Here is a 20,333-nt window from a genome sequence, read left to right as displayed (position 1 = left end):
GATAAAATGAGTCATCATTGTACCAAAAATTTAAGATACAACCATGGGAAATGCCATACTAATACAACAATAAAAATAAAAATAAAACATAACTAAATTTATAACTGCTCCGCAACTTAGTAAAGCATCGTTCACCTTCCTTCAGAAGTAAATATGCCATTCTTGAAGTGTAATATGATATTTTCTTTTAAATTGGCTACTTTAGGACGCATTATCAACCGCTATGGTAATCTAGCGCCTGAGAGAGATGAAAGTGATAATACTAGCGAGATGAGTCGAGGGTTCAGCACAGAAGATTACCCAGCATTGTTCTTAATGGGTTGAGGGAAAACTTCGGAAAAACCTCAATCAGGTACTAACCAGGATTTGAAGCCGGGCCCGCTCGTTTAACGGTGAGACATGCTAACCGTTACTCGATTTGATGATGATGATGATGTTGATGATTGGAAAAAAAGCACGGGATTTATTACATTCTAATCTGTAATAAATTCTTCGTAGGCTACACACCATCTTTTAAAATTATACACGTTTTTGCATCACGAGAAGGTAAATAAATATTCACAAAGTTTCACGGCATAATTGATCCCAGTAGGCTATAATAATATACTGTTTCATTACAACATACTATATTTGGGAAGGGAGTCGCTGAATTACAACATTCAAATAAATTACTACTGCACTTCCTAAGGCAGGCGTAGAAATAGTATTTTTCTTCTTTTGGATGTAACATGAGAGTCTAATAATACGTATAGAAATAATTATTTAATAAGCCCACCTAGTTGAGGAATTAATATATTTTGAATCTTGCGTACACTACTTTTAACACTTGAATATAAGTAATCGATTAAATGGCGCACTTACTCGTGTTAATTATGTAAGTGTGCGGCTTACAGCTGTTTCGGTGCTTTATCATACCATCCTCAGAGCCTACAATGAACACAACAAATATGCAGACAACATAATATACTGGCACAGATACGTAGACGACATACTCATACTATACAAAGGAAACAAAAGACAAATACACAAACTACACCAATACATAAACAAATTACACCCACAACTTCAATAGACACTGGAACTTGAAAACAACAACTCCATAAATTTCCTACACATCACCATAACAAAAATTGACAGCAAACACACCTTCAAAATATACAGAAAACCAATCACCACCACCACCACCACACATACACAACACATCTAGCCATCCCATACAACACAAACATGCTGCATTCAGGACAATGGTACACAGATTACTCAACATACCCATGAGCCAACAACACTACAATGAAGAAGTGAACACAATCAAATAGATAGCAGAAGAAAATGTGATACAATCCAAACATAATAAAAAACATCATAAGGAAGACAAAACAAAAACTTAAACACAAAAACACGCCAAACACAACACAAACACAAGAAATACATCGCACTAATATATGAAAACAAAAACACACATAAGATCACATCTTCATTCAGAAAACAGAAATACAACATAGCATACAGAACAGAAAACACACAACAAAGACATCTCAACACACAAAAAACACAAACAAATAAATACGACCACACAGGCGTATAGAAACTCACATGTAATAGTTGCGACAAGTTCTACATTGGACACACAGGCAGATCATTCCAAACTCGCTACAAAGAACACATCAAAGCAATAACCAGAGGACACAATACATCTACATACGCCGATCACATAACCAATGCTAACCATACATACAATAACATAAATACGGACATGGAAATCCTACACATACAACCCAAGAACCAAAAACTCAACGTACTAGAACAATATGAAATATACAAACACACTAAAACACACCCCGATCAAATTCTCAACACACAGATCAATTTCAGTACACACACACACACTATTTGACTCCACTTTTCAACAATCAAACACACCCACACAACAGGCAGAGAAGTACGGGATGACGCCGAGATCTAGTAGGCTCTGAGGATCGTGTGAAGAAGCACCGAAACAGCTGTAAGCCGCATAGACTTACATAATTAACACGAGTAAGTCCGCTAGTTAATCATTTACTTATATTATATTTTGCATGATTTAAGTACAGAAGTTCAGCAAACACAAATGGATTCGTGTTGCACACCTTCCGCTGTGATGGAAGTGATCAAGACAGAACCAGAGGACGACCCGTTGGCCGTACAAAGAAGTGAGGACTCAGACAAAGAAGAGAAGAAACCTTTATTGAAGGTAGGCCTACACAAATAGACTTAACATGTCTTGGTTCCGAAGAGTTTGACGTAAATACGTCTTCTACTGAAATTATTTTTTAGGTAATGAAATATGAAGAGGCTGTGGCCTAAATTACCTTTTATTGTGTCTTTGGCTGAACTAGTTCCCATTCGTACACCGCTCATACGAATCTGTAACAGGTTAGGTTTCGTTAGTTTAGGCTTTTGTTATGCCTTGTCTCTATATATACATATAGAATTTGAACTGGTAATGGAAATGCGGGAAAACGGCTGAACGGATTTTAATGAATGACCCGTCATTTTTAAGTTTGGCATCCAAGGATTTTCAGACAAATAGTAACTTTCAGTGAAGTGTTAGTTTTCCTACATAATTTTCCTATTTTCCAAAATCAATCTTTCGTCAGTTTTGAGAATTAATTGCATTTCAGAATAAAATAAAACACACACTACAATAAACAATAAGATATTACACGAAGGCCATGACCTGCAGGAATGCTGACATATTACAGTTGAAATTCAAGACTTACTAAAATAATTTACAGGTCTGATTCTGCGGTGTGTAATTTTCTGAGTACAGCTGCGTATTGGATATTAAAATCTACAAAACTTGAGGTGGTTCGATGACATTATTACCATTAGAAATGACATATTATTATAGTTAATGCCATGATATGGCTATTTTTCATTAATTATAAATATTAATGCTATATTGATGATATGAACGTGAAACGTTTTGGGGTTATATAACTTAAGTAGCTGTAGAGAATATCTTAAATTAGATCTTCATTTCTGTAATTTACTGAGTGCCGGCTATTACACATATATATATATATATATATATATATATATATATATATATATTGTTATCAAAAATCAAATATTTTTATAGGTATTAATGAAGTGGGGTTGGGTCTTTTTCATATATTTAATGGCAGTGTGGTGTAGATCTTTACATGCATGATTCTCGTCAGTATTGGCTCGAGAGAGCGCAAAAATTACAGTTCCTATGGAAAGACCAAAAAGTATTACTTACTAATAAAATAAGAGGCCTACAAAATGTTGTAGTCTCCCTATCATTTCAGCAAGATCTCTTAACAGGATAAAATGATTTTACCCTCTACATTTCAAGCTCTACATGGAGCAGCTATACCAAGATGCTATGTCTATTGTTCGAAAGCACAGAAAACCCTACAATCCACAATGACCTGAAATAGCTATTGCTTTACTCCCACATGATAAACCCACTGATCATCCTGACATTGTTACTTGCATTTTCGCGTTGACACTCAAAAACTGAAGATGGATAGGTTCAAGAAAAAGTATTTGGCATAAAAACATTCAGAGGGAGTGTTTTTCATTATTATGCAAGGAAATAACTTTCAAAATGTCTGGTATTCTTCATTGGAAATAAATCTGAAAAATTAGTCTGCAGCATTTGCTGCACAAGCCACTAGTAGCCTATAGTATCAACTGTATCTCTACAAAAAGTCCCTTATAAATCCAACTATTGTCACTTCCGAAGTGACTGAATTTATCTGAGCAAACATTTATTTTCAATCGTAAAGTGAGTTATCCTTTAAAACTGAACATGTATCTAATTTTAAATAGTTTTACAATAGGTAGCCTGATAAGATGATAGTTACTAAACGGCGCGCAATTATATTGCTGTAAATGCTTATAATTTCCAAACCACTGGCGCCAATTCTAATTTAAAACCATATTTAGAAACTTACAGATTGTATAAACTGTAGATCTCGATCTATCCTGAAAATTATAGGTGCCAAGCCCTGTTAATGGGACTTTGATATGCATATTTGCTCTTTTAGGTAAGTAATACTAATAAACAACGTTAATAATTTATTAAAACACAGTAAAACCTCGTTAGTACGCTGTCGCTTATAAGGTTATGCCATTCATAACATACACTCTTTTTATACGATCCGGGGACATTTCACATGTAATCCTGGAGAATTTTACCCTCTTGTAACGCTTCCAAATCCCGTTTGTGGCAATTTTTTCAGATCCAAAGCAACAAAATCCCTACAAAATTGCGAAATTTGTATTTTAAAAGCATAGTCAAGAAATATGCTGCTTTGATTGCACTCAGGTCATTGCACCACGAGTGCAGGAAAGAAATTCCACCCACTTCCTGGAAAAACTCTCCAGTCAGCACTTCCGGAAGTTGTATTTACCAGTACTTTCCTTTGATGAAAGGATTTTAACACTCAAAAGCCTCCCTCTCAATACGTTCCTGTCATTTCTGTAAGATTTAGCCATCCTTTGAATCCTCTAGAATGTACAGCGCATTTGATAGTGGAAAATGGCAAAGCGGAAATCTTTGTCTATAACTGAAAAATTGCATTAGTGGTGCTCCTAGCGGTATATCAAGTGAAGTTATCTGTAGTTACCTGAACCGCATAGAAAATGTTTAATTCATAATAGCAATACAAACACACAGCAAACAACAATCGAAGATTTTTTTTATATGAAATGAGCTCTTGATTGCATTTTGCACTGTAACTAATGCACAACATAATGTTTCCTATGAAGTGGTGTCCAAACTGTTTTTTCCATTTCATACATCGTTTGTCCTCTCTAGTGCTGTCCCACTTATAATACCAGCCAACTAAGAAATACCATCTTAAACACATAGATGTGATTGGATCAAGGGACTTTGGCCAGCTTGAGGAAGTTCACCAAGAAAAGAAAGAATCAACTAAGAAATACTATCTTAAACACACAGACGTGATTGGATTTTCATTGGTATCCATGATCTAATTCTAAAATTCTTTAATACCTTTAGAAAACTATTTGGTTTACCAAAACCTTTAATAGATGACATTGTGAGAATAGTTTTGAAAAAAAATCATGTCAAATTTTAAATAATCACTAACACTCTTAAGCTATATTTTAATTAGATTTTAGTATACGTATCAATTTCTTTTTTTCTTCTTATTATCCTTTGTATTTATATTTGTACATCATATGTCAGGTGTGCTTAAATGCGACAGGTTCTGTCAGTAGATTTACTGGCATGTAAAAGAACTCCTGCGGGACAAAATTCCGGCACATCCGGCGACGCTGATATAGCCTCTGCAGTTGCGAGCGTCGTTAAATAAAACATAACATCATATGTCAGTATACTGACACTTAAGAGTCTATCTCTGTTGGCAGGCAGTTTGTAATGATAATAATAATAATAATAATAATAATAATAATAATAATAATAATAATAATAATAATAACAATAAATTGTCCTACAATGTAACAATATGGAATGCTCTAGAAAATTAAATTTACTGTATATTTTCAATGAAAAATATATTGCAAAAATTATACAGTTTTTGGAATTCCAAAAATTTGGTGGTACAAAAAAAACATGGTCTCTTCTAACTTTCCCTCGATTCTGTTATAAATGCTCTTGCCACCCTAATAACGAATAACAAAATTTAAACTGTAACTCTTCTGCAGGATGAGAATTTCTTGAACCTGTACGTCCCAGGGATAAAGACAGAGAGTGTGGACCCCAGCGATGATCCAAGATCAGAGGTGAAATGTGAAGAAACTCCAGTGAAGTCTGAAATTCAGGTCGGTGGAGAATATAAATCTTACTGAGTTATTCACAGTAGCTGTAACAGCAGCAGTAGTAGTAGTAGTAGTAGTAGTAATGTATGGTGTTCCTGTTAACCTCTAAAGTGGGACGATAGTTAATTTGTCCCTTCAAGTTAATCTTCTGACTTGTGGTTGCCTATATACTGGAACTGTCATATACCTACATCAGTTGCATGGCTGTGAATCACATATCCTTCTGAGAGGGCGATTTTCTGGAGCTGTGATTTTTAAACTATAATCATAGCCGAAACTAGTGACAAATTTATAACGGCGACAAAATCACAGGTCTTCAAATCACACCCCGTCACTAGTTGTCAGTGGCCAATCTCTACATTTGTTAAGTATCACCCGTGATGCTTTCAGGGATGACTCCCATTGCTCAATTAAGTTTTTTATTCTATGCAATTTATTTTCCAATTCTGTAAGCCATTCTGCCTCGCAGTCCAACCAAACTCAATTAAGATATTAGGTCTCGCCACTGCTCACGTCTCTACACACTCTGTCTTTAGACGAGCATCTCTAGCTGTAGCATCAGACCCCTCATTGCTGTCAATTAGTGACGAAATTATTTATTTAGAATTTTTTTCCCTTACAAAATTTATGTTTCTGATTTCGCTCATTTTTACAATAAAATTACACTGAATAATATTAGAAACCTTCCTGAAGATTTTCCTGTGCTTAGTTGCCTCATGAGTGATCCCTTATTGATGTCTCTTTTGAGCTTCAAACCACCAACAAAAAGCAATCACTTTAGTTTCTTCATTTTGGTACTTTTATAAATTGCATTGATGTGATTAAAAATATCAGGCCCACTGAAAATATTGCTTACTATACGATTTTTCTAGCTTCTTGATTTTGCTAAGTTATAATTGAAGCGTCGGCTGGAACAACGTTGTAAGTTACAAAATTTTCATTCGGCATGTTTCCGTGTAATAATGTTGTATGTCATGTTACCTTGCTATACTCCTTGGCTTGCAACTGTCCATCAATGCAGTACGTGAAATGTCCACTCAAAAGTTTGCTACCCTCATAAGAACAACGTTGTATTCGTATACATTTTTGCAGCTCCTGTAAATTTTACCAAATGTAACTTATAACGTTGTTCCAGCCGACGTAATTGTTGATGTTAGTATAAATTTACCTTATTCAGAAATTTTTCTTAATTTCTGATTTTGCCAATTTACACTTAATTTTACTGATATATTAAATGTAAATGTTAATAAAACATGTCCTATTAAGCGTTTCTTTTCAACATTTTGATTTTGCTACATTCAATATACTTGTAAAATCGTAATTATACAATTTCCTGAAAATTTCCCCTTACTAGTAATTTTTTCAAGCTTATTGAGTTTACAGAGTTTCATGATCATAGATATTCCTGAAAATATTCGCTTAGTAAACATATTGTTTAGCTTATTGACTTTGCTAAATTTTATAACCTTAGGTACACGTAATTATAAAGTTTCCTGAAAATTATCCATTTATTAAGAATTTTTTAATTTAGTCGACTTTGGTAAACTATATCTTAATTATAAATATAATGTAATATAATATAATATAATATAATATAATATAATATAATATAATATAATTTAATATAAACTTTCCAGAAACATTTACCTCCAATAATGGAATTAATTGCTTCATAGTAATTTTGTTACTTTCTTGATTTAACTCATTTTTATTTTTGTACTGATATGATTATAAATTGTCCTGAAAATTGTACTTTTATTATGCAATTTATCTTGGCCTTCTGGATTTTGCATAGTATTATAAGTGTACTGGCATAATTATACATTTTCCTGGAAATTTTCGCCTTGTTAAGCAATTCTTAGGCCATAGAATTTGCTGTTTAAATCAATATAAATTATAAATGCTCCTTAAATTTTTCTGCAATAGGCTATTTTAGTTTTATTTTCATTTGCTAAGTTTTATAATTGTAGTGATATAATTCTCAATGACTTCTTATCCTGATCACTAGGTGACCTACTTGTTAAAATAGCCGCAATTTACAGAATACATAATATGTGTGTCACAGAATCACACGGAAACTGCAAATGTCCAAATGAGGGGCGTTTTCTCAAAACTCGTTATCTACAAAACCTTCTTTTTTTTTTCAAGACAACTCTCTTCTAAAATACACAACTGTAGATACAGAGTTTTGAAAAATCTCTTTTATTTCGAGATCAATTTACTGATATACTTACGAACTTTAGCTTAATTCTGATAGCACCATTGGATTCTCCTGACCCAAAAACGTAAGGATACGCTAAAAACCCAAATCGAAAAAAAATGTAGATAACGAGTTTTGTGAAAATGCCCCTCAATTTAAAATGGATCATGATTTAAAAATGAATTTGATCTGAAACTCAACTGTAGGTCACATTTCCTCCATCATTGGCCATATTCAATACAACACAAAACTTTCTACATGGCTGAGCTGTTAATGCTCAACGCGATCAGGGAAGACAAGTGTGCTAGGACTTTAGCGATAGATGTGATAACTGTGGATGGAACAGTGAATATCATGAAAAAACTGGTGTATGTCGAATATGCTGCCAAGTTTTCAGGAGGGCACACGAACGTTGCTCTCTATAGGAAGGGTAGTCTCGTACCAAAAACTTTAACATGCAAGTCAAGCGATGCTCAAACATGTTTCAGTTTTGTCTCTGCTCACTCTTTTCAGGATGAATGGTGGGAAACCAACGACCAGGAAGGAAATCTGAGTGTGAAGGATCCAGTGGAAGATAGTGGGAGGTGAGTGTAGTTTGGGAACCTTCACTTTGTCCTTGTCCTCACCAGTTCATCTACATAATTAAGCAGGAATTACTTTCAAAATGAGCTGAAGAAGGGGTGACTTTCATTCAATTCATAGTCTGAATAATTGAATACATCCCCAGAATTATGTTGCATAATCCATTTTTAACGAATGTGAGTTAAGGGCAAGAATGTGAGTTAAGACCTCAAAGTGGGTTGACATCCGTCAACCGTCAGTTGGGAGAGCGTTGGTACGTTTAACCAAAGGTCCCGGGTTCGATACCCGGCCCCGGAACAATTTTTCCCTCGAAATTATTCAAGTTAACTTTACAGGGAGTTATACCTGAAAGCTTGATTTGCATAATACACGTCACTGTACGTAACAGAAAACCACAATTTAAGTCACACAGAGTTAGTGTGCGCTCAATGTTGGTTGCTTGATGGTTGTCAGCCCACTTTGAGGTCTGTGGATATAGAGGGAAAAATTGGATCGGTGTCGGGTAGAGTTCCCAGGTAGCTCAGTTGGGAGAGCGTTGGTACGTTTAATCAAAGGTCCAGGGTTCGATACCAGGCCCCGGAACAATTTTTTTCCTCGAAATTATACAAATCAACTTGACAGGGAGTTATAGCTGAAAGCTTGATTTTCTTGCGAAAAATATTGTTGCGTATCCCATCCCTGTTAGCGCTATAGTGGCATAATACCGAATTATTATGAGTGGAGAATATTGTAAGGCTTTGAAGTTGGCAGTGCCTAAAGTAATGTTGCATATGATGAGAAACATGACGGACGTAAACAGCATTTCTCCACCGTACAGCTCATTAAATCATTTTAATAAAGGAAGACGTCGAACGGTAAACATACAGAAGTGGAGGGATGTGAGAAACAAAATGCTGAGGAACAGCGGGAAGGAATATACAATACGAAAGAACATTACAGTACCTGGGAAGAAGCCTCTGGATGAAGTAAGTATATAAATGATTCATATCCAACATGATATTTTACGTGTAATTATATTTATTATGGGCTTGTTTTTATTACCTTTTATAACTTTAAATATGTAATGTGTTACTTTCTTCTGTCATTGTGAGGTATTTACTCTAGAATACAGGGTGATCCGTTTGGGTATGGATAAAATAAAAACACCGTAAAACATTTACTACTGGACTTTATTTGTTGAAACTTTGTGCATACAACAATGGAAGATGGGAACTTCCTCAGAACTCAACATGACCCCCATTGCGCACCCTGCACAACTCATAACGGTGACGCAATTCAGCCCATATCCGTTGTAACATAAGAGGGGTGATTTGTTGAAGAGCTTGAGTAATTTTTACTCTCAGATCATCATGTTATTTTAAGTTAAATGTTATTTTAAGTGATCGTGCTTCATTTAATTTAGGATATTCCCTGTTTTTATTATTAATATTATTATTATTATTATTATTATTATTATTATTATTATTAATTATTGTTAGTATTAATTATTAGTATTATTATTAATTGTACTTTTAATTAATAAGTTTATTATTGTGATTACTGAGTGTAACGAATTACCACTGCCACCTGGTTTATACCCATTGCAGTGGGAATAAATACATACATACATCAATGTTCCTGGGTTTCTGTGAATAGACAATGTCTTTAACAAAACCCCACACGAAGAAGTCAGGAATAATTAGATCTAGGGAGTTTGGGGAATAAGCCAAGAGATAGCTGCTTCTCGTATTGGGTTTCGCCTGCGACCTCCTGCATTTTTTTTAACACAGAACCTGTTTCTACGAATGATCGATACCACAACATTATGGAATCGTATTTAGGTACATTACGCACACCATACTCACATCGAAATTCCTTTGATCTCTTGGAACACTCTCAAGTTCAGCATACCAAAGAACACATTGTGCCTGCTGTTGATTTGTAGTAATCATTTTAATCATCTACGATTTTCATTTGTCCTTTCAGATCATGCATTGTTGATTGTTATTTATGGTAACTCCCACCTTTTAATCATAATATAACCAGCAAGAAGTTTTCCCACTGTAATAATAGCTTTATAATAATAAATTAATATTATCCATACCAAAACGGATCAGACTGTAAGTACGTTACTCAGCTTCACTTAGAAATACTCATGTCGATTGATTCCTATGAAACTTCTGTTTTAGGAACGTACTTGCTTCTGCAAGCATAATGATTGTCAGAGGGTTAACTTAGATGGACGTTGGCATCTATTTTCTGAGTTTTACAAAATGAGCTATAACAACCAAAGTAAATATCTGTCAGAGAACATAGAGATTATTCAGCCTGTACGTCGCCGTGTTGCAGAAGATATCTCCAAGAAAAGTTGTTCATTTCGCTATTACCTTCCTGTGCAAGGCAAGCGATTAACGGTGTGCCAAAAGACATTCTGCGACACTTTTCAAATCTCACGTCGACGAGTGCAAGTTCTGCAAATTAAAATAAAAGATGGTATGACTGATTTCAAAGATCGACGTGGCACTCATGACAACAGGCCTCGAAAAATAAGCGACGGCACTAAAAGCAGAGTTTTCCAAAGCAACAAAGACATTATAATCGTCACTCAGATTCAAAAGAATCTTAATTTTGCAATCAATGATGCCTTAGGAGCATCTCTGGCACGAGAGTATTGCCGAAACGGGTGTGACAGAAATAGTTCCATGTTTGTTCTGCTGTTTGCAAGAGCATTACCAACCTTTGTTTCTGCTGAGGATAGGTTGCTCTGATGGCCGTGTGTGACTATTTGGATCCTCAGTGTAGAGAATTCTACCAGAGCTTAAAAGTGTAAGGACACTGATCTTTCTAATGTGACTGGTAGGTAGGGTTGCCAATCCTCTCGTATTTCCCGGTATCTCCCGTATTTGGCAGTAATTTTCAATAGTCTCCCGGCTCCCATATTTTTCTTTCTTTGAGCATTTTTCATCCCTTAGGCCGGGTGCACACAGAATCGCACGCGGCGCGACAGATGCGAGCAGACTGTCTGGTAGCTGCAGTGTACTGCGCATGCATTAGTAGTAGCTATGATTGCATACTTTCACAATCTACAAATACTATTGTTGTGTACTGCACATTATTCATAATGGAGCTGGATGTGAATAAATTAATTGTTTTAGTACAGGAAAGATACGTAGTGTACAATCTTTGAAACAATATTATGACAATAATGTGGTTTCTAAAAATGTGTGAGAAATTGCAAATGAGATGAAAGCACCAGGTGAATAATAATTAATAATAATAATTTGTACTAAGCCTAATTCTTTGCAGTATACTATAATAATAATAATAATAATAATAATAATAATAATAATAATAATAATAATAATAATAATAGTAATAATAATACTTTATTTATACTGGCAGAGTTAAGGTCATAGAGCCTTCTCTTACACTCTACCAGGTCACAAAGTATACAAGCAGTTAAAATTTAACAAAAAATTAAAGAACAGAATACTAACATATTACAAAAAAAAAAGTAATAATAGCATAACAAAGTTGACACTAAACAACATGAAAATAATACCGTAATAGAAAAAAAGAAAGTAAAATACATTGGAATATAGTGAAAGCAATACATTTAGTACAAATGCTTAATATGGAAAAACGTAAGGAAGAATATAACAAAATGGAATGTAATAAAATAATAATAAAAAAGAAAAGAAATACCAAATTTAAATAAAATTCACGATAAAAAGTCTATGATAATAAATTCATCGATTGAAAAAGAGAACAAAAAGGGGTAAGGAAGGAAAAAGAAATATATATAGCCTATACTTTTACAAAACTATGGCAGAGGAAAGGGCTTATACCTGAAAGGAACCTAATTCAATAAGTGCAATTTTAATTTATTTTTGAAACTAGACACTCATTACTGAAATTAATAATAATAATTTGTAAAAAAAGGTATCCCTGTAACATGCCATGAAGGCACTTGGGGGGCATGGAGGTAGAGCCCCATGCTTTCCATGACCTCGGCACTAGAATGAGGTGGTGTGGTCGGCACAACGCTCTGACCGCCTTTTACCCCCGGGAAAGACCCGGTACTCAATTTTATAGGAACTAAGCCTAATTCTCTGCTCTATATTATCACTCATTATTGATTTAATATATTATTTTTGTTTATTGTGAGTCGTTAAGTAGCCATAAACATACATAATGACGTATTTTAAGACTCTTTCAATTGTAAAGATTTTTAAACGTATTAAGCATCCTTAGGAAATATTAACCAAATACAATAGAATTTCACTCCATTTTCTAGCCTAGACCAGTTTTCCAAACGCACACAGCCAGCAAATCAGTTGTCACGTGCAGACAGTTTTAAACTGCGTAAAGAATTGAAGCCTGCATTGTAATGAACGGCAACCATTTTCAGCAACTTGTTTAAAAATTCAGATTAGCTTATTTTGAATTGAGGTGGCTAGAAGCAAAGGAGTGCTAGTGACATTTGTAATAACATGAGTTAAGTGCATCCAGTGTAAGCTAAAGTATCTAAAATTTTAGTGGCAAAGGGATATTTTAATCGCATCACACATTAAAATTTAAATAAAAATTTCACCGGTTTTACGAAAGCTTAAATATGTAAACCCCATTTTCTCAAAAGTAACTTAAGTGCACTTACAGCCCTTTACTTATGACCCCCTCAATTTAAATACACTCTCTATATTGTATGTTAACATCAATAATTAATATGCTAAATAAAGTAGACATTACATAACGAACATAGCCGCCTAAAAAGTTGAGTTTAAAAAAAAAATGTTACTACTCTACTGTATTTTGATAAATTCCGTAAAAGTGATGATCAAACTGAAAATCGTAATATCGTATTTCCCTACAACATAAATGGATACACTACTTTTCTCTCCTCCTATACCTAGTAAAATGATTTGTTTACATATTGCACTAGTAACATCAAACTCCTGTAATGGAAGGGGGCAACAGTGTTTCCGAGTATAGCCAGGTTAATGTTAAAAATGTTGGTAAAAATGAAGTGATGTCCCTATATATGTAGCTTTCCTGACACGCAATCGTGTTGGGTTGGCTGATTATTGTGATACATTTGGAGTCAGCACAATTGCTTTGGCCAACATATGTTTCCAACAGTCATATGCACCAGTATTTTTACCTTTATACGCAACCTGTGTGTGTATCAAGTTCAGCACACCTTTAGAATGCTTACGAAGCAACTAAAATATCACCCCTTCACAACTGAGTCTTGAAATGAAATTTTCTCATCCAAGCAAAATTATTCTCTCTCTCTTTCAGTCCACTCATATGGCGAAATTAATGGTTACCATGTCTAGTTCTGAAAAGAAGCAGACTAGGGTTCAAATCCTGCTTGGGACTTTAAGGCACATTTTTACTTTAATTATACATATTTCGCTCAAATTTCCACCTCCATGGGTTAAAGAGCAGCATATTTGGAAATGCAATAGAATCATTCAACAAGGTCACAGAGCTAATGTATAAAAAACTCACCCGACAATTTTTTAATGCCAACAGCTATGGGGTTCACGCCTGTGGAGTAAGAGTTAGCATGCCTGGTAGTGGAACGAGTGGACCCGAGCTCAGATCCTGGTTAGGAAAAGTTATCTGGTTGAACTTATTTCCGGGGGTTTCCCTCAACCCATTAAAAGCAAAAGAGCTACTGGACCTTGGATTGATTTTGCCGACATTATCACTTTGTTGTCATTGAGACGCTAGATAACCGCAACAGGATCGTAAAATAACCCAGCCACCGGCGTGACTCAGTCGGTTAAGGCACTTGCCTGCTGGTCTGAATTTGCGTTTGGGCGCGGGTTCAATCCCCGCTTGGGCTGATTACCTGGTTGGGTTTTTTCCCAGGTTTTCCCCAACCGTAATGTGAATGCCAGGTAATCTATGGCGAATCCTCGGCCTCATCTCGCCAAATATCATCTCGCTATCACCAATCTCATCCACGCTAAATAACCTAGTAGTTGATACAGCGTCGTTAAATAACCAACTAAAATAAAAATAAAATAACGCACTAAAAAATTACACGCTCTAGGTCTCTAAACTTAAAAAAAAAATTTATACCCCAATTACCCCAACCCACCATAGCTAAAAATAGACTGGGATGAAGTCTTTAGATTATTATGGGTTTCTGATGCTTATATTAGAACCTTGGGGCTTAGGATGGAACCTGGCTCTTTTACAGGTTTAACTGGATGACACCTGTCAGCATCGAATTCGTCAATCGTCCAGTTCAAGTGCTGGACAATCATTTCATATATTTGGCTCCAAATGGCGAAAGCTATCCAAAGTTCAAGAAACTGTACCAGGTCCAGTAATCAAAAAGTAAATCCAAGTATCTGGTTTCCTTTCACTTAACAGAACCTTATAAATTGCACTTTTCAATAGAAGGTTGACAGTTATTTAAGGGGAGGCAGATGTGAAATTTTCGAACAAAACTGAAGAAAAAATGAAAATTTGGTTTTTTCCATTTTTATTATCTTTATTTTGATATTCCGATGTTAGTTTTTGATTTTGTGCCCTTAAAAGTATGAATTAAAACCAAGATAACTATATTATTATATTATTCCCATAATAAACTAATACTTATCATTATTTATATACCTTCTCTGAATATATATAAATAAAAAGAAATATTGAAAATTTCTTACAATATGGTGCACGGAGCATTTTATATCAAACGATATAAAGTTTTATAAAATTATTAATATTTACAGAACTATTGTACTTACAAAGATGAAACTTGATATGTCCATTACTAATAACATACTTAGTATTCATGATCAATTTCAAACAAATCGGATAACTTGTGTGTATTTTGAAATATTCACCTCTGCTACCCCTGAACGAGATGAAGCAATCAATATAATGTAACATTCCGGCAGTGATTGTCATACACACCTGCAATGCTTTGTTGTAGTGTTGCAGGTACTCACAACAGTGGGATTTGGACTCAAAGCATATCACACTGCTACAAGTTGGCCCAGGACGATCGCGTCACCAGTCAACGAATCCAGAAGGTTTCCTCGCAGAAACCTTCTTATGGTAGGACTGGGTGCGGAATACTGAAGGGATTGCTTCTAAGAAAGGATGAAGAGGAGAGACTTAGGACAACACAGACAGACGACAACTCAATAAACAGCAGTATCTGTCCAAAGTCTTCTGGATCATCCGAAAATCTCCAGACACATGTGGATAGCAACACATGTTACAAGTCATTGGTACACCGAGCCGCGGAAAACAAGGGATTTAAATGTGATATTTGTGGTAAAATTCTTTTACATTCAAATTCCCTGAAGCGACATCTTCGCCAACACACTGGCGAAAAACCATTCACATGCGACGTGTGTGGTAAAAGTTTTTCAGATCCTTCATACCTCAAAATACATCAACGCCAACACACAGGCGAAAAACCTTTCAAATGCCATGTGTGTAGTAAAAGTTTCTCAAATTCCAGGCATCGGACAATGCACGTCCGTCAGCACACGGGAGACAAGCGCTACAAATGTGATTTTTGTGATGAGAGATTTCTGAATTCGGGAACTCTGAAAAGACATGTGCGCCAGCACACAGGCGAGAAACCATACGTATGCGACACGTGTGGTAAAAGATTCTCAGATTCTGGGTACCTTAAAATACATATACGACTGCACACAGGCGAAAAACCGTTCAAATGCCATGTGTGTGGTAAAAGTTTCGCAAATACCACGCATCGCACGACTCATGTACGCCAACACACGGGAGACAAGCGCTATGTGTGTGACGTTTGCGGAAAACAATTTGTTCTGTTAGGAACTCTGAGGAGACATGCACGTCAGCACACAGGCGAAAAACCGTTCACATGCAACGTGTGTGGTAAAAGTTTTTCAGATTCTTCGTATCTTAAAATACATCAACGCCAGCACACTGGCGAAAAGCCGTTCAAATGCCATGTCTGTGGTAAAAGCTTCGCAAATACCACGCATCGCACGACTCATGTACGCCAGCACACTGGAGACAAGCGCTACAAATGTAAGGTTTGTGGCCACAGGTTTTTGCAGTCAGGAACTCTGAAGAGACATCTACGCCAGCACACGGGCGAGAGACCGTTCAAATGCGATATTTGCGGCAAGAGCTTCTCAGAATCGGGATATCTCAAAAGACATCCATGTCGTCACACTGATTAGCGATAAGAAGTGATTACAAGTAAAGGTAATATTACCCCTACTGCAATCTTTCTGTGTAGCGCGATCATAAGGATCCTCATTGGCAGTAGGAAGTCGGTACAATATACTGATTTCCTTTATATTCTTAGTCAAAACCAAAGCCATCAAGAAGGAATATTTCAATAGGGATATCTTATGCGAAGTTTTACCGTCAGATAGCAGGAGTGTTCCATGCGGCGCAACATGTTGAAGGGCTATGTTTTGTCATGTACTACAGTTGATTACATTTTCCCGCTTGTTGGTTTTCTGTGCGCGTCAAATTTATATTTACAGTTATTTTGTATAACCTGGTATAATTTAATATAATTCAGTATTTTCTTACCTCATAATTTAATTTAATTTACAATAAATAATAACGTAAACCTGTGTAATATTGAGCGATTCCCCGAGATGGGTGGGGAAATCTGCACTATGCAGAGTATAGATACGAGTAAATTGAATGTTCATGAAGCTAAACGAGAACTTTGAGAACAATATGCACGAATAAAAAAATAGGAAATATGTCGAAAGTGAATATTGCCCTCTTTAATAATTAGTATTTAAGAACCGTACGCTAAAAACAGGATATGCAGCCACCAATGTGTTTTTTTATAGGGAAGAGACTATCGAGATTGAATTCCTTGTATTTTTTCTTTAGTTGCAGAAAGATCAAATGCAATTTTGAATAGGATGATATAATATGATCGCAGTAGTATCACGATTAGTCGTGTGTTTTGTAGGTTAAGGACATGCAGTTTTGAATACTGTGTGGGATGATTTTGAAAATTTGAACTTAAAACAAGGTTTTAATAATTAGGGTACAGTACATTAAAAACATTATTCACGAAATGGATTTCACTAGGGATCGTCCTGGATAATGAACATTCCAGTTTATCGAGAGTTTACTGCAGGCGTAAACTTCGGAGACTCCTACAACTACTGCATATAATCTAAGCTAACATAGCTCGCTGTCGAGGTTGCATATGTTTTTATTAATTTTTCTGTTCCCTCTTCCAAAATGAAACTGTAGTCAACAATTCCTTACTTGAAGTAGTTTAATTACTTATATTTTTAAGGTTTAAAGCATATATTCTGAATATTTTGGGACCTGATTGAAGAAAAAAAGCTTTCCCTGGTTTTTATATATAGGAGGATAACAAAAATTTGCCATTTTCAGTTGTTTTAAGAGTATTTAATATATTAATACACTACGTATATCCTCAATGTTTATATACCGAAAAACAAATGCACACGCAAAGCGCATCCCTCATAGTGCACGTGCGCTATCTGTTGGTGCTAGTTCAGGATATCCCTATTGGAAGATCCATTGGGAATAGAACTCATGCCTTGGTTTAGTAGTGTCTCACGTTAACCACTACACTACTAGGAGACCCGTTATATATGTTAATTTTACTCTTCCTATCACCTTGCAAGAAGCCATTCAAATGTGTTCTATGAAGTAAGAGCATCTCCACCTGTGAGACTCGGAATATAGATACGCCAATGTACAGACGAGGAGTTCCAGTTTGTTTACAGTAAGATTTTTATGTTGGGATGGCTTTTAAAATATATACAGTGTATGCAAGAAATAAATTAAAATCAACTATTGGTATTGGGTTCAACTTAAATGGTAATTTCTTTATTTAGTTTATGAATTTCTAAAATGGACCTGCCAGACTTTCACAGAGTTTACAATTTACTTTCACTGTAAGCTCCCTATGAACAACTTTCTGCCATCTTGTGACACCACAGCAAGTCAATTCACTTTTCCCATATCCAATGAGGTATTTATTCAAGAAAATTAAAAATGTCCTCCGTTACTCTCTGTACACATGCTTCATAACTAATGCTGACCGCACATACAATAACATAAATACACACATGAAAATTCTACACATACAACCCAAAAACCAAAAAGCTCAACACCCTGGAACAATATGAAAAAAAAACACGCACGCACGCACACACACACACACACACACACACTATTTTACTCCACGTTTCAACACTTTTCAACACGCAAACGCATCCCCACAACAGGCAGCGAAGTTCGAGATGAGCCGAGATCTAATAGGCTCTGAGGATGGTGTGAAAGCACCGAAACAGCTGTAAGCCAGAGTTGCTTATGTAGTTTAACACGAGTAAGTTTACCAATCACTTAATATAGTTATTTAAACATAGATATAAATGTCATAAATTTAAAAAACATGATTTGTAGTTCATTAAAATTTTAAAATATACTATTTACGAGCTATCAGTTATATATTTTATTTCATTGTACAATTATTTGGAAAGCATGTATATGTTTATTGCCTGAATCATATCAACGTGCATTACTGTTGCGTTTGAGCATAAATGAAAACTTGTTTAAAATGAAATACATTATATGAAACAATTGTTCATAAACATATGGGTTGTATTACGTGATATGTGGTGTAATTTGTGGTTTGATAATGTAATTGTGAGATTGTGTGTAATCCCAATTAAATTAAAATGGATTGCTATTTCGTGATGCACGGTTCCATTTTGTGTAATCAATCACTATCATGCGTAAACTTGTTACATTATTCTTGGTCATAAAAGCAGAATGTGGATTGTTAGCTGATATTTTGCCAAAATATATTAATATATAAAAGTGAATGTGGGTATGTATGTATGTATGTATATAGTGTGTATGTTCTCTACACAAATACACACGCTTTGACCGATATGTGCCAAAGTTTGCACATTTAACCTTCATAACCAGGAGAAAAACATAGACTATATTAAAATTGTTAAAATGGACTTTAAATTAATTAATACAATAATAAATAAAAATAAATACGATCAAACATTCATGTGTAAAATTAAAATGCAATCTTCTACAGTCAATTGTTCTTTATTATTATCTGTTGTATTGAACATCGACTTTCAGGGGCCATGGAAATTATAACACGAAATTAAATAACATTGTTGATACACATCATGAAGGCTAAAACTAGAAAATTCATGGAGTAAATATCTTTACGCAGTCCAGAACCGTATTATGTATTTCTCCATGCAGTTGTAGATAGTGAGCAGGCTGTGTTTTATCAAACTGAATTCTTGAATTCTTTGAAATCACAAGGATTGCTACCATGAATCACCAGTACTATTGCGAAATATTGAAGTGGAAGGGAAGGCCTGAGGGTCTTAACTACGCCAAAATAAACACACACATATACATACACACATACATACATACAAATTAAAACACATTTGAAAGTAAGTAACGTGATGAAATATTTTCTTTCGTTACCTGACCTGCATTTGTTTTAAATTGAGTTAATCCTTTTAGGCATTTGGCTAAGAAGTTCATTATTTCATGCAAGTGACGCTCTGTAAAGATTCATTTAATGGACGAGGAGGAAAGCTTTTTATAGACAATTCGTTTTCGTTGTCTGCAGTTGAGTCTCTTAAGATTTCCGAAAAGTCTTAACAACCAGTTTAATTAAAAAATGCAAAAAGGATAACTCGGGCAATGCCGGGTTCTTTCAACTAGTAAATTTATAAAATTATGGTTC

At 35.1% G+C, this 20,333-nt stretch overlaps 2 protein-coding genes across 2 annotated transcripts in view; one reads left to right on the top strand and one right to left on the bottom strand.

Moving 5' to 3' along the window:
• The window catches only part of LOC138716463 (zinc finger protein 841-like), a 45,243-nt gene extending 25,940 nt beyond the window's left edge, over nucleotides 1-19,303 (top strand). Inside the window, exons 5-8 of the mRNA XM_069849576.1 lie at nucleotides 2,086-2,230; nucleotides 5,704-5,820; nucleotides 8,531-8,601; nucleotides 15,528-19,303. Of these exons, the coding sequence (XP_069705677.1) occupies nucleotides 2,086-2,230; nucleotides 5,704-5,820; nucleotides 8,531-8,601; nucleotides 15,528-16,773 (1,579 nt within the window). The 3' untranslated portion in view covers nucleotides 16,774-19,303. The remainder of the gene's footprint in view (nucleotides 1-2,085; nucleotides 2,231-5,703; nucleotides 5,821-8,530; nucleotides 8,602-15,527) is intronic.
• Nucleotides 1-20,333, bottom strand: part of LOC138691942 (zinc finger protein 239-like) — a 196,293-nt gene that overhangs the window by 108,333 nt on the left and 67,627 nt on the right. The gene's annotated exons all lie outside the window — the stretch shown is intronic.

This window comes from Periplaneta americana, chromosome 16, assembly GCF_040183065.1.
Source record: "Periplaneta americana isolate PAMFEO1 chromosome 16, P.americana_PAMFEO1_priV1, whole genome shotgun sequence".
Lineage (NCBI taxonomy): Eukaryota > Metazoa > Arthropoda > Insecta > Blattodea > Blattidae > Periplaneta > Periplaneta americana.
Note: the sequence above shows the minus strand (reverse complement) of the source record. Positions and strands in the feature narration are given on the sequence as shown.